Here is a 14,750-nt window from a genome sequence, read left to right on the forward strand (position 1 = left end):
CCAATTCGTCAATCTGTTGTTCAAAATGTAGCTATACAATTTGCTGCATATACATAATAATGAAATACCTCTGTAATTATCAGGATTATTCTTATCACCTTTCTTGTGAAGGGGATGAATTATGGCTTCCGTCCATACATCAGGGTAAAGTCCTGAGGTAAACAATTTATTGAAATATTTTGTAAGAAACGGCACAACAGCTGTGGCGGAATTCTTGAAGAACTCCCCAATTAAATAATCGGGTCCTGCAGCTTTACCATTCTTTGATACTCTAATAGCTTCTTTTACTTCGTTTTCCGTGATGACACGTTCAAGCGCATCCATGTCATACATCTCCTCCTCATCATCACCATCAGATACCCGATTAACACCATCCTCAACAAAATCAGTATGGTCATTATTTTCTTTTGTAAAAGAGTTAAACACATTATAAAAATGTTGATACCACTGTTCTGTATTAATGGAGATCACACCTGCCACCTTAGATGCCAAAGATTTGATTGTTTTCCAAAACAATTTAGGATCACTACGAAGTCTGAGGTCTGAAGTCTGAAGAGAGAGAGAGAGAGAGAGAGAGAGAGAGAGAGAGAGAGAGAGAGAGAGAGAGAGAGAGAGAGAGAGAGAGAGAGAGAGAGAGAGAGAAATGGGGGGGGGAGAAAAAACAATTCATTAAAATATATAACAAATTTGCCAATCTTTTATTCATGGTTACAACAAAGGCACACTACCTCTGAGTTACGGACATTCTTCCATAGAAAAAACAAACAAATTAAACAAACAAACAAATAAATTAACAAACAAACGACCAAACAAAATAAAAAATAAATACACTAACTCAAGATCCTCATACAAGTGTATTGTGTGTGTTTCACCATTTGCAGATTTTTCTTGTGTAAGTGTTCTCTTTCTCTCTTTATTTCCAGCCAGTCCAACACACAGTGATTACCTAACATATGTAATAACAATTTTTTTTTAAAAGCAAAAAACCCATTCAGACAAAATCAACTTGTCTGTTTAATTGCTTTTCCGGTATCTTCCAGTTTATTCGGTAAAATACCAGAGCTGATCTGACCAGTTAACACGATATACGTCAGTATCCTTTGCTCTTCAATTCCTTTTTGATGGCAGGGGCAAAGTCGTCCTTCTCGAGAGGAACAAGGGTGATTTTGGCAGTGGCATTGTGGCCATTGGACATTGTTCCTTCCGCCTGGAAACCTCCGTGGCTGAGAAGACAAATTTCACCTCAATTTGAATGTCGATTAATTTGAATTTTTACGACACACACAAAAAACAAGTGCAGAATATTGAAAGATAGAAAGGGATAGAGAAAGTATTAACAACAAAAAGTAACCAGAGAAAGGAGCAAAACAAAACCACACACACACAAAACATACACACAACTACACACAAAACAACAATCAAACAAAACGTAGTAACAAAAAAAAACCTACACAAACAATACCCAAAACCAAATCAGAAAGGAAAAGAAAACAAATTAAAGTAGAGACGGGGAAAATCGAAAAGAGCTGAAAAAAAATATATGTAGGACATATTTTTTTCTCACTATTTCAATTATATTAACAGCTATTGTGTTTTCAGCGTATCAATAGGGCACGTAATATAAGCGTTCGCTTGAGTTCGTGTCCCTATTATTTCTCATTTTACAACTGTACCATGTCTAACTGAATAAAACCTTGTTTTAAACCAATAGGGTCCGATATTTAGATGAGACAAGTATAATGCCGACGACTCTTGTACTTGTTCGAGTCTAAATATTGGACCCTATTGCTACGCAAAAAACTTGACCCGTCAACTTTTCGCCTGAAGTTGTTTGGTCTTTTTTCCTTTCAGCTTCTGTATGTGCGTCCCTTCCAAAAGTAGGACACAGGTATGGAACAAACTGAATAGGGTCAAGCAAACCGTTTGAGAATTAAGCGCTTGCTTAAGCTTTCCTCAAACGGACCATTTGCAGTGGTTGTCTTGCTTGTCATAAAATCATTTATGGCTAAAGCCGAAATGTGTTTATTCTAACAAAATATTCTGTGTTGAAAATATTTTTTTGTCAGCAACAGCTACCAGAATGGTCCATGTTGCCTATTGCAGACGACAGTTTAGTGCGCGAGTATTCCCGGAAATCACCGAACATTGAAAAACCCATGGAGATGACACGAGATACCGGATGTTTGGCATTACGTCAATATGCTAGGTTTCATATATGACGTCACGTAGCATGCTTGCTTACGTATTCTTTCATTTACCGTTCGAAAGTCTGAGTTCTGCTAGTGCTAGGGATAGTGTTTTCGCGTATGATGACTGTGGTAAATATGCGGATGATAAGAGAGCGAGGATTGTTTCCGAAGAAAGTCAACGACTACATTTTTCACTTGGACCGGCAACTTCATTTCAACATTGCATACAATGGACGTTGCATAGGGAAAGGAGAGTTTGCTGATTATGTGCTAAACATCGCTCGAATGCACCTACCTTAATTTTGCAAGGTTTGTTTAACTTAATTTTCCACGGAATGTATTTCTTGTACATGTACGGTAAGGGGAAACAAATGTGCAAATTGCATCGTCTGTCGACCAGTGACAGAAGCAAACCTGCCCATGTATGCTTGTACTTTATAAACGTCGAAAAAAACCGGAAACATGCGTCTTTGTTATTGCGAATATGAAAGGACATTCGCCTCCGTGGAAATATGGCCGGATGATCGGAATTGGGCTGTGTGAGCCTATCCAATCACGACCCCCGAATTCCCCCAGGTGTCTATCAGAATAGCAATATAAATACATGTAATAGTTGGACCAAAGGCGTTATTTTGAGAAAGAAAGAGAGAGTTGGAGAAAAGAAAAAAATGGAAGAGTAAACAAATTAGATACGAATACAATGAAATCTACACTTGTGAAATATATCATGGAAGAAAATAATTGATCAGTTACATTGATCGGCAGCCTCATTGATTTTTATTCACATGAACACAAAGAAATTATTGTAAATTCATTGAATTAGCTAGTTTCCTTTAGTTTTATAAGATTCACACGTTCCACTGGCTGCTGTCTCGTCATTTCTTTATTAATCTAAACTTGGCCAAAAAATTATTGCAAAAAATTTCAAACCCAAATTAAAGCATTAATCCCCGTGTCATTTCATTAAAACTGCATATGCCAGTTAAGACCGTTCACTAAAGTTAACCTAGGTAGGTGCACTAATTTTTTTCAAAATTACTTCAAGTATGTAATGTGTTTTCCGCGTGTAGTCGGCATGCTAACTAAGAAGGTTGCAAAATTTCAAGGGTGTATGACAAATAGTTTCAGAGATATTGAGGGTGTCACTCAAACTCGAAAAGACGCGAAAAGACACGAAAAGACGCGAAAAGACGCGAAAAGACACCTTCTTGTAACAATCACCTCCTTACTTTTCTTTTCTTTATTTGGTGTTTAACGTCGTTTTCAACCATTCAAGGTTATATCGCGACGGGGAAAGGGGGGAGATGGGATAGAGCCACTTGTCAATTGTTTCTTGTTCACAAAAGCACCAATCAAAAATTTGCTCCAGGGGCTTGCAACGGAATTCGCTATCTCTTAAATGAGGCTTTGATCTGAGCGCATCAAACATTCCCACACGAACGTGTTATCAGCGGCTACCCCGGGTAACTCATAAAAGTTACGCAACTGACCACACGCCAGCTGAGCTGGTATTCTATCCATCCGATCCGACAAAGGAATTAACATCTACTTGACAAAACGCCGATTTCCCCCAACATACCCAGTCAAGCTGGCGGCACATTACATTACGACCACCTGGGGCCCAAGCGATCCGTTTATGGCGAGCTTTTCACAAATGACCGCCAACTTCAAACAGATAAAAACTTCCTTCACCCAAAGGAGACTGTTAATTGTGTGCAGCTGGCTGGACACGGCTAGCGAATACCAACACACATCCACACACACACCCTCGTATACACACACACGCACACACAAGCTCATACACACTTACACTCACACACACACACACACACACACACACACACACACATGCGAGAGAGAGAGAGAGAGAGAGAGAGAGAGAGAGAGAGAGAGAGAGAGAGAGAGAGAGAGAGAGAGAGAGTGTGCATGTTTTGATGATTGTTTATATTAAATCACCAATCTCGACTAAAAACAGTTACATGTACCAGGACTTTTCGCGTCTTTTCGCGTCTTTTCGCGTCTTTTCGCGTCTTTTCGTGTCTTTTCGCGTCTTTTCGCGTCTTTTCGCGTTTTAGTGACACCGGATATTGACGTTCAAAGTTTCCATTATTTGGCGTTATTTGCTGTTTTGCGTTGTTGGTCAATTTTGCGTCGACGCAGCGCTTGCAATTTTTGTTGTAGAAATGCAAAATTTTCTGGATAAACCGACATACACCTCTATTTTTTTCTAAGCTGTATCTTTGTAATGTGGTGAAATAATGTTCCAGCGAACGACGAAGAAGAAGAAGAAGAAATAATGTTCCCCGAAAATGACAAAATTCGCAAAAATCACAATGGTCAAAAAATGAAATTTTGACTTTTTTGAAAATATTTAGTTTAATGTTACAAAACGTTGGCGGGGCTTATTTATATAAAAAAAAATGTATTAGCTTTATAATGTAGTAAAATCACAGAAAAGCGAAACAAATGCTGAAATAACTCAACATCGTTAAAATTTGAAAATAACGTGAAGACAAAATACCTTTACCGAGTACTAATTTTATATCTTCATACCAGAAATACCTAGGACTTCCACTAAGTAATCATATATTGTATATTCAAAAGCAGGCTTAAATTAAAATTAAAATTAAATCAACAAAAATATGGTTGCAAAATGTTTCATAACCTGTATCATGACCCAACTGTGTGGAAAAAATCAAAAGCATCTTTGAAATTCAATAGTAGGAATAGCATAGCACGCGAAATACGCAAGGTAGCAAAACAAAACAATCTGTTCAGGGTAGATAATTGGTTTGACTTTCTTCTCGTATGTCAAAGTTGCAACGATTTGCCTATTGTGATTTCTTGTCAATTTTTCATTCGGCTCTTCCGTTTTTGTCTGGTCGATTTTGAGGGTACCCTTACTTGAGCGGCGGTCACGTGATCCCTGTAAAAGAAATATTTAATCCAAAAGGTGATCCTGGAGGTTAAGTGAACGGTCTTAACTGGCATATACAGTTTTAATTAAATGACACAGGAATTAATGCTTTAATTTGGGTTTGAAATGTGTTGCAATAATTTGTTGGCCAACTTTATAAAGTGATGATTCTATGATAAATCGAATATAACCGGAAGGCGACAACCGAATGGTTCCACGATCCAGGGCGTGCTGTATGTGTTAAAAACTTACACGCATCTGAAGGACAGAGGCGTGATGTCGCTGTGGAAGCGCTGACTGTGGAAATCCAGACCGTCATAATTCTGCCGCCATGACTCCTTGGTGCTTGGGTTCCAGTCCACGTCTGTGTACATGATGTCGTACCAGGTCGGCTGTTTCTCCTTCATTCCGGCACCTTAATCATCATCATCATCATCATCATCATCATACAGTGGTACCACCGTTTTCAGACCTCCTAAAATCCAATAAAATCAGATATTGAAAATGAGATAATGGAAGTAAGTTTTCAAAGGTTGTGAACAAAAACATCTGAGAAAAAAATTATTTTTAAAAGGAAGCGAGTTGTAAAAAGGGGGGAGGGGGGGAGGTCACAGTAGCACATTCATATAGAGTTTTCATGCAATGCAAAGCACTTTTTATGCAAAAACTAATAAAATAAATAAAAATGATAAATGAATGATAAATAACACAAAATAAGTAAATAAATAATAAATAAAACGATAGATAAATAAACAAATAAAACTACTACCTTCCTTGACGATCCCCATGCCCAGCCAGTTGGCGTCGTTGAAGACGAAGTCCCAGGGACAGTGCCACATGACGACCAGACGGTAGCGTGTGTCCCCCACCCTCCACGACACTGTGCCGTACGTTCCTGATGTCCCCCACGCTTTCTTTCTGGCCACCTGTCATGGACACACATTGGACTAGAGCGAAACCTAGATTCGTCCGTCTTCCTTTTTTGTGTTAGCATTTTGTAAAATGTTTGAGCAAACTGTTTAATCGGTTTTTGCGAAAGGCACATGACTGAATCAAGTTTGCATTTCGTGAGTGTTATTGTCAACTTTGTGTCGTTTGCATCATCATCATCAGCAGCAGCAGTAGGTGTGGTCGGCGTTTTCTCTGTCTCAGTCAGTGTCTGTCTGTATGTCTGTCTCTCTCTGTCTCTCTCTCTCTGCGCTTATATTGCATGGTTGGTTTGTCTAAGGACATGTTGTAATAAAGTCATTGTGCGTTGACATCGTTTTAAAGGCAGAGTAAGCCTCCCGTAAACCATCACAGATACTGTCAGGCTTTTACACACAGTACAAACACCATTTCATTTAAACACTCACCAATTGAGAACATCCTAGGTGCCCTCCGTAAAGAGCGAACAATTTTCAAAGAATTTATTTTTGCGTGGTTTATCTTACCCCTGAGCCATCGTGAACCCGTGTGATCCAGTTTTCCCTTTTCACAATGCAGTCGTCATAGTTAGTCATTTGAATGCGACTCGACGTGAGCTTATCTACAATAGCACGTTTTTTTTATGCACGAAACAACGGCTGTGGTTCACAAGAACTCTAGCGATGGCTTTTGACTGTTGAGAGGAACGGCGATTTGCACTGATAAACCGGCCGTCGTCTGCTACGACCCTTGCGTGACCCTGCTTCCGGGCTTTTCTTTTTTTTAAACTTTCACAACTTCGAATTGTTCTGATCTTGTCTTGATGAAAAACGAATTCTTTTATGATTAAAGAATGTTTGTGTAACAAGCTGTCAATTTATTATTTAGATTTTAAAAGTTAGGTCTAGCGCAAAAACGAGGCGCCGTTGTTGTTAACGGAACAAGTCTACGAAAATAAATTCTTTGAAAATGTCTCACGCTCGACAGAAAGCAGCCAGGATGTTCCCGTTCGGTGAGCGTTCAAATGGAAGTATGCTTGTGCTGTATTTAGACGCTCGGGGAGCTCTGTGATGGTTTACGGGAGGCTTACTGTGCCTTTAAGCTTATAAATAAAGATAGGTCAGTCAGCATCTCTCTCTCTCTTTCTCATTTGGTAATGACGTGCAACTAATAGTGACATAGAGATTGAGAGAGAGAGAGAGAGAGAGAGAGAGAGAGAGAGAGAGAGAGACACACACACACACACACAGACACACAGCCGACATACAGAGTGTATCTGTACCCGAGCCTTTGTCTGTGGAGTGTGTGTGGAATGTGAAAAGTGGCAGAACTACAGCAATTGTATACATGACTATCACAAGGCCTGACTTTCAAGTGGTGATTGTTAAAAGCTATTAATTTGATTTGTGAAAACCATATGATTTAGAAAATAAATATGCACAATTTTGAGTTTTTGATAGTAATCAATAAAGCCACCTCATGAAGCTCCCCCAATGGAGCCAGGTTACACATAGCGTACTTGCCATAGCTTCAGCAGTCCCAGGACCAATGTTGGAAGGCGGAATCTGCAGCTCCCCGCCCTGAGTGCTGACATAGCAGTCCGTAAGAGGAAACCGTGTGGTGTTGACCACCTTCAGGTAACAGGTCACCGTGCGGTCAGTGTCAGCAGCGGCTTGCTGCAAGGACGCCCCGGGGGACACTGCCCCTTCGGCTGCGCTGACCATTGCTGGAGTGATCATTTTTGTGTCTGGTAGGAGGATAGATAGATTTGGTTATTTTTTTTTCTGTAGACATGCAAAAACATGAATTGTTTGAACACGTGAACAATCCTATGACGAGTTTAACAACATTTGAGCGGCGGTCACGTGATCCCTGTAAAATAAATATTTAATCCAAAAGGTGATCCTGATAGTTAAGTGAACGGCCTTCACTGGCATATAAAGTTTTAATGGAATGACAAGGGAATTATTGCTTTAATTTGGGTTTGAAATTTGATGACAAAATAATTCTTTCATGATTTAAGAATGTTTGTGTAACAAGCTGTCAATTTATCATTTAGATTTTAAAAGTTAGTTCTAGCGCCAAAACGAGGCGTCCGATGTGTCCAATGGTAAATCCGGCTGGCCACGCAAAAATAAATTCTGTGAAAAATGCTCGCTCTTTACGGAGGGCACCTAGGATGTTCTCAAGCGATGAGTGTTTAAACGAAAGGGTGTTTGTACTGTGTGTCAAAGCCTGACAGTGTCTGTGACCAGAAACGGATGGTTTACGTGAATCTGAGTGTGCCTTTAAAACCTTCACCGAGCTTCGTGGGTCGTGGACGACCCAGAGCCTCACAAAATCGTCTTTATCTCTAAAACTATTTGGAGTTTTTAATTGAGAAATCAGGTAATCTCCAATCACCATACGACCTTCCCAGTGCCCAACTTTTGAAAGATTATCTTTGTAAAAAAACAAATCAACGATGACGTAACTTGAACTACACAGTCCAGATGATGTGGGTCGTGGACGACCCATATGGAATGACGAAAGGAATTTTACGTTGTTTATCCTTGTTCAGATGGTGTGGGTCGTGTACGACCCATACCCTGCAAAGAGGCAGCAAAACGTCTATCCCTATTCGGATGGCGTGGGTCCTGTACGACCCATACTTTTTACGTTGAATCCTTCTTTGGAAAGTATGGGTCGTACACGACCCACATCATCCGGACCGTGTAGTCCAACGCTTGATCCGGTGAAAGCTTATGACAGAGAAAAGCGAATTTTCTCAGTGTTCAGGAAGAGTATCGCTAATACTCCTCCGTTTGAAATATCGAGGAAGTGTCAAAGGTCCTGAAAGAGCTGGAGCCGTAAAACAGAGCTACCTCCTAATGTGGACCGGCTCCTAATATGGACCACCTTCTGTTCTGACAAACTAACGGCGCTAGAGCGCTCAAACAAGTTTTATTCGCTGTATTCACCCTCTCTGGATAACTTGCACATGTCAAAACAATTGCAGAAACAGAAATCTCAAAACCGTCAGGCTTTTTCTCTTTTTTTCATTTTTGGCAGCGTTTACTCTAAATTTGCCGCCTAAAACGGACTCGTTTCTGTCCACAGCCAAAGCTTTTATCACACAAAAATTGCTATATATGACAGCTAAAACCGTATTTGTTACATTTTAGCAGTGTTGACCCCGAGTTTCTACTGCAAACAAAAAATAATAGCAAAATCTCAAAGTATAAGCGAGTCCCCTAATATGGACCACCTTCAACAAATCGAAGAAAATAAAAGCTAAAGGCTATTTTCATTAATTCATTAAGAAGCTTGCTGGAAATAACCTATAACTAGCCCTCAAGATTTAAAACAAATGCAACAAAAAGTCTTCTTTTCGTGGAAGTTGATAATTTCACTTATTTTCACTCTGTTTTTGATTATAAGCTTCTTTAGTTTCCTGGTGTGTTTCAAATAATGCTCTCATCAACCCGAAACAGATCTATAAATCCAGAGCATATTTTAATTAGGCTGACTTGTACACTAAGTTGTATCATGTTATTTTGAAATATAGGGGGCTTTTTACAGTGATTCGTGAAGGCCGCTTCAATGGTCCATATTAGGCGCCCAGGCTCCTAATATGGACCCTTTGTGATTTTTTCTGTATTTAATTTTTGCTGAATGTCTATCAAAGCTATTTCACCCTAATTAGGCCTAACGGTTAACGTAAGAGAGAAGGACTACCAAACACAAAATAAAACTTCTTCGCAAGAAAACAAGCTAGTTATCAGCATGAAACAATAAGTGGTCCATATTAGGAGCCCTTCCCCTAAGTCACAGTTTATCTAGACTGTATATGGCCCGACGCAAATGTTATTATCATCGTTTTAATGCTGATGTATAACTGAGCACCTTGCAATGTCCAGTGGCATCGTAGGGGAAGGGCTCCTAATATGGACCGGCTCCTAATATGGACCACCTCTTAATCTGACAAACTAACGGCGCTAGAGCGCTAAAAACAATTTCATTCGCTGTATTCACCCTATCTGGATAACTTGCGCATGTCAAAACAGTTGCAGAAACACAAACTTTAAAACCGTTAGGCTTTTTATCTTTTTTTCACTTTTGGCAGCGTTCACTCTAACTTTGACGCCTAAAACGGACTCGTTTCTGTCCACAGCCAAAGCTTTTATCACACAAAAATGGCTATATATGACAGCTAAGACCGTATTTGTTACATTTTAGCAGTTTTGACCCCGAGTTTCTACTGCAAACAAAAAATAATATCAAAATCTCAAAGTATGTGTGAGTCCCCTAATATGGACCACCTTCAACAAATCGAAGAAAATAAAAGCTAAAGGCTATTTTTATTAATTCATTAAGAAGCTTGCTGAAAATAACCTATAACTAGCCCTCGAGCTTTCAAAAAAATATATCAAATTGTCTTCTTTTTGCAGAAGTTGATAATTTCACTTATTTTCACTCTGTTTTTGATATGCTTCTTTAGTTTCCTGGTGTGCTTCAAATAATGCTCTCATCAACCCGAAACAGATAAATCTAAAGCATATTTAAATTAGTCTGACATGCACAATAAGTTGTATCATGTTATTTTGAAGTATAGGAGGCTTTTGACAGTGATTCGTGAAGGCCGCTTCACTGGTCCATATTAGGAGCCTGGGCGCCTAATATGGACCCTTTGGGATTTTTTCTGTATTTAATTTTTGCTGAATGTCTATCAAAGCTATTTCACTCTAATTAGGCCTAACGGTTCACTTAAGAGAGAAGGACTACCAAACACAAAATGAAACTTCTTCGCAAGAAAACAAGCTAGTTATTAGCATGAAACAAAAAGTGGTCCATATTAGGAGCCCTTCCCCTACTGAAGATTTATTGGTTCGGGTTTAAGCAGGTGGACAAAAGTCAGCAGCGGTTACGTTTTGCGTGGGGATGACCGATCGTGTATGATTAGCAGTGATCCTTGGTTATCTCCTCCGAGAGGAAATCTTCATTTAAACGTCCTTCGAAAACAGAGTACAGCCGACTGCACATTTCACGAAGAAAAGACGACACTTTGCAACAGACAGAGCGAATGACAGAATGACCGACAGTCAAACAGACAGACAAGCAAATAAACAGCAAACAGGGAGATGAAAGGAGAAACGAGAAGGGCTATAGTTTTCAGACTAGACAGAATTATACCATAAGCATAATGGTGTCTAAAGGAGTAAGTCAATTACTAAAACTTGCCAGGTATGAAATCACCATCTGATTATGTCATAGCATCACTACCTCAAGTTCATGCTATTGATCAGTTCTTTAAACGGCTTCTGACAACAGAAGCAAAATGGCCGTGACACTGACACGGGTTACACTTAATATCGAACGGCTGCTGAAAAATTTTATCGATCCTGGCCACAGGTGTTATGAGAATAGTAGATGATCGGTAGATCAGCCTTCTATTGTAAGCCAGTCTGCCTCAATGCCGCCTCCATGTTGGTCACAGTTACATCAGATATGCATACCTGTTGAAGGGGGAAGACCCGCCCTACCGTCTTGGACGGATGCGATGCACATTGGAGAGGGTCACCATGGGGGGGTCTGTGCACGTGCACGTTGAGGCCAAAATTGCCATGCACGGTGATCCACGGTGCACGTTACGAAAAAGCTCCATGCACGGTGCACGCCGCACCTCTGTGCACGGTGCACGCTACGAGAATTTCCCCATTCCCATGCACGTATAAGTGTGTGGACTGACGAAAAAGATGTTCGTGACAAACACTAAAGTACAAATATACGCCGAAGGGTTTATCAGTTCCGGGACGCCCCCCCCCCCCCCCACACACACACACACAAACACAGCCGGCAGGCATGAACACAGACATGCAGACAGGCACAGGCATACAGACAGAGACAGACAGGCACACACACACACACACGCACGCACGCACGCACACACACACACACACCCTCAGTCTTTACCTCTCTCTCTCTAACTCGCTCATTTTACTAACAAACAGAAGTTTAAATACAAACATGCCCACATGAGCACATACACACACACTGATACAGAATATACAGAATACAGAATCTTTAATTGCCCAAGGTTGGGAATTTGTGATGACATTGCGGTTAAGAAACATTTCAATCCAGCCATATGTACACCAACACACGCATCACTTATACAAACTGATCAACAACATTAATTTAAAAACAACACTGGACAGCATAAATTTAAAAATACATTCACTAAAACTAGCAGTATACACTCAAAGCTTCCTTGCCTCAAGTCACACACACACACACACACACACACATACACATGACCGGTACGGTTGGCCTAGTGGTAAGGCGTCCGCCCCGTGATCGGGAGGTCGTGGGTTCGAACCCCGGCCGGGTCATACCTAAGACTTTAAAATTGGCAATCTAGTGGCTGCTCCGCCTGGCGTCTGGCATTATGGGGTTAGTGTTAGGACTGGTTGGTCCGGTGTCAGAATAATGTGACTGGGTGAGACATGAAGCCTGTGCTGCGACTTCTGTCTTGTGTGTGGCGCACGTTATACACTACTCACAAAAAGTTAAGGATCACTATGAGAAAACAGGTGCTAAATAAAATCAATTCGCTACTGTTATTTATTTCTCAGTCAAACCAAATTGTTATGAATTCTTGTTCAGCTGTAAGTGGGCGATGTTGTGTTAGAGGGAACATTGCACGGGATTCTCTACTACTGAGCTTGATAGCAAAAGAAACAGCGGAAACTTGCGAAAAAGAACCTTGTTTTGGACCGTTCAGCCCGAACACATTGCACAAGCCACATGGAAAAAACATTATGCACGTGCAAGCACTGCTGTTTATGTGTGAGATGCTGTCACTTGCTTGGCTTTTTGAGAAGACATACCACCAGTATTAGGCATTATCTGACAATGCCTCCACGACGAAAATTGAACGAGTTTGAGAGGGGACGAGCTGTTGCATGGTTCCAAGATGGTGTCCCCAAGCGAGAAGTGGCCAGGCGACTTCACGTGTCCATCTCGGTCATTGTCAGACTGATTCAATGTTTCACAGCCACTGGGAGAGTCCAGGAAAGACGCAAACCTGGGCGACCAAAGAAGACAACTCTACGTGAAGATCGTCTCATTGAACGACTAGCCTTGCAAACAAGAACAGCCTCTTCAAGCATTATTCGAAGGCAGCTGAGGGTGGCTACTAACACCAACATCAGCCAGCAGACCATACGGAATCGCCTTCATGGGTTTAACCTCCGTTAATTCTCGTCGCCCAGCTGTACGGCCACGCTTAACTCCAGCCCATAGGGCAGCACGCCGCGCCTTCTGCAGACGTCACGTGAGGTGGACACGTCAGCAATGGTCCGTCCTGTTCAGTGATGAATCACGCTTCACCCTGAACCACAACCACGACCGACTGAGGGTCTGGAGGCGCCAAGGGGAACGCTACAGTGACGCCACTGTCCAAGAAAAGGTGGCCTTTGGTGGAGGTTCTGTAATGGTCTGGGGGGGCCTTCAGCCTTCACCACAGAACACCTTTGTTTCATGTACAGGGTAACCTGACTGGCCTCCGATACCGGGATGAGATCCTTCGACCGCTGCAGCAGATTGGACCGCAGGCTGTCTACCAGGATGACAACGCTCGCCCCCACAGGGCAAGGGTGGTCAACGACTTCCTGCAGCAGTCTGGAGTCAACATAATGGAATGGCCAGCATGCAGTCCCGATCTCAACCCGATTGAGAACCTCTGGGATGAGTTGGATCGCAAAGTGAGGAGCAACCACCCCCCTCCCAGGGATGTCCAGCACCTCTACCAGATGCTGCAGGCTGAGTGGCAGGCGCTTCCACAGATGATCTTCACCACCCTGGTCAACTCTATGAAGACTCGCTGCGTCGAGTGCCAGAACAGCCAGAGCGGTTACACGCATTACTGAACTTTTGGGAGCATCTGAATGCCATGTCTTGTGATTTCAACGACTTTGTGAAATTAAATTTTGATACGTACACACTTTGATAAAATGTACAGACCAAACGATTGCTCAAAATTGAAGGAAATGTTGTATCGTTATCACTAAAGCATTGAACTAAACGTTTGCCAAATACCAACGCATTGGCTTTTTTATTTGGAAAGTTATGAATTTGTGTGTAAGTGATCCTTAACTTTTTGTGAGTAGCTTATGTCAAAGCGGCACCGCCCTGATATGGCCCTTCGTGGTCGGCTGGGCGTTAAGCAAACAAACAAACAAACAAACATACACATGAAGACAGACAAACAGACTGGTAGAGTCTTACCTCTTGACTTGGTGAACAGCTATCCGATGACTAACAGACCATTACATGGTGTTGATAAAGCAAGCAGCCCAATAAACTCAATGCGGAGTAGCAGCTGGCAACAGATGTTCCATACAGAAGTGACATACATGTAGAAACAACCTTTAAAGATTCAGTCCTAGTTAAGTATGGTACAGGCACAGTCCTTCAAGTCCTGTGCAAACAATCCGATTCGCCATCTCAGATCTGTCCAGGCTTTCACTTTGGATAAGACCATCCATCCATTTGGAAGGTCCACTGCCTCTAACTGTTCTAAGTGCAGGGTGGAATTTTTGTATGGAATAGTTTCGTTCTCCTCCTTCCTCGTTCGTGTCTTTCAAACGTCTACTCCTGTGGCGCGTACAAATGCTGCCAAATGCTGTCTTAAGGGTCGCCAGGTCTTATAAATGGTGACCCGACTGTGCATATAATGATTTCGTCCTACCACGAAT

At 41.4% G+C, this 14,750-nt stretch overlaps 1 protein-coding gene across 2 annotated transcripts; it reads right to left on the reverse strand.

The window, feature by feature from the left end:
- Positions 1-682: 682 nt before the first annotated feature.
- On the reverse strand, positions 683-14,417 carry LOC138949157 (echotoxin-2-like). Of its 2 annotated transcripts, none has more exons than XM_070320920.1 (5): positions 14,281-14,417; positions 7,536-7,759; positions 5,876-6,032; positions 5,359-5,521; positions 683-1,223 (listed from the first exon to the last, which is right to left on the reverse strand). In XM_070320920.1, the coding sequence occupies exons 2-5, from the start codon at positions 7,749-7,751 to the stop codon at positions 1,091-1,093; spliced, it is 669 nt and encodes a 222-aa protein (XP_070177021.1). In that variant the 5' UTR covers positions 7,752-7,759; positions 14,281-14,417; the 3' UTR covers positions 683-1,090. The 2 variants fall into 2 exon arrangements, with proteins under 2 accessions (XP_070177021.1, XP_070177020.1); XM_070320919.1 differs by lacking the exon at positions 14,281-14,417 and adding an exon at positions 11,508-11,574.
- Between the last annotated feature and the right edge of the window lie 333 nt (positions 14,418-14,750).

The sequence above is a fragment of the Littorina saxatilis genome, linkage group LG15, assembly GCF_037325665.1.
Source record: "Littorina saxatilis isolate snail1 linkage group LG15, US_GU_Lsax_2.0, whole genome shotgun sequence".
Classification (NCBI taxonomy): domain Eukaryota; kingdom Metazoa; phylum Mollusca; class Gastropoda; order Littorinimorpha; family Littorinidae; genus Littorina; species Littorina saxatilis.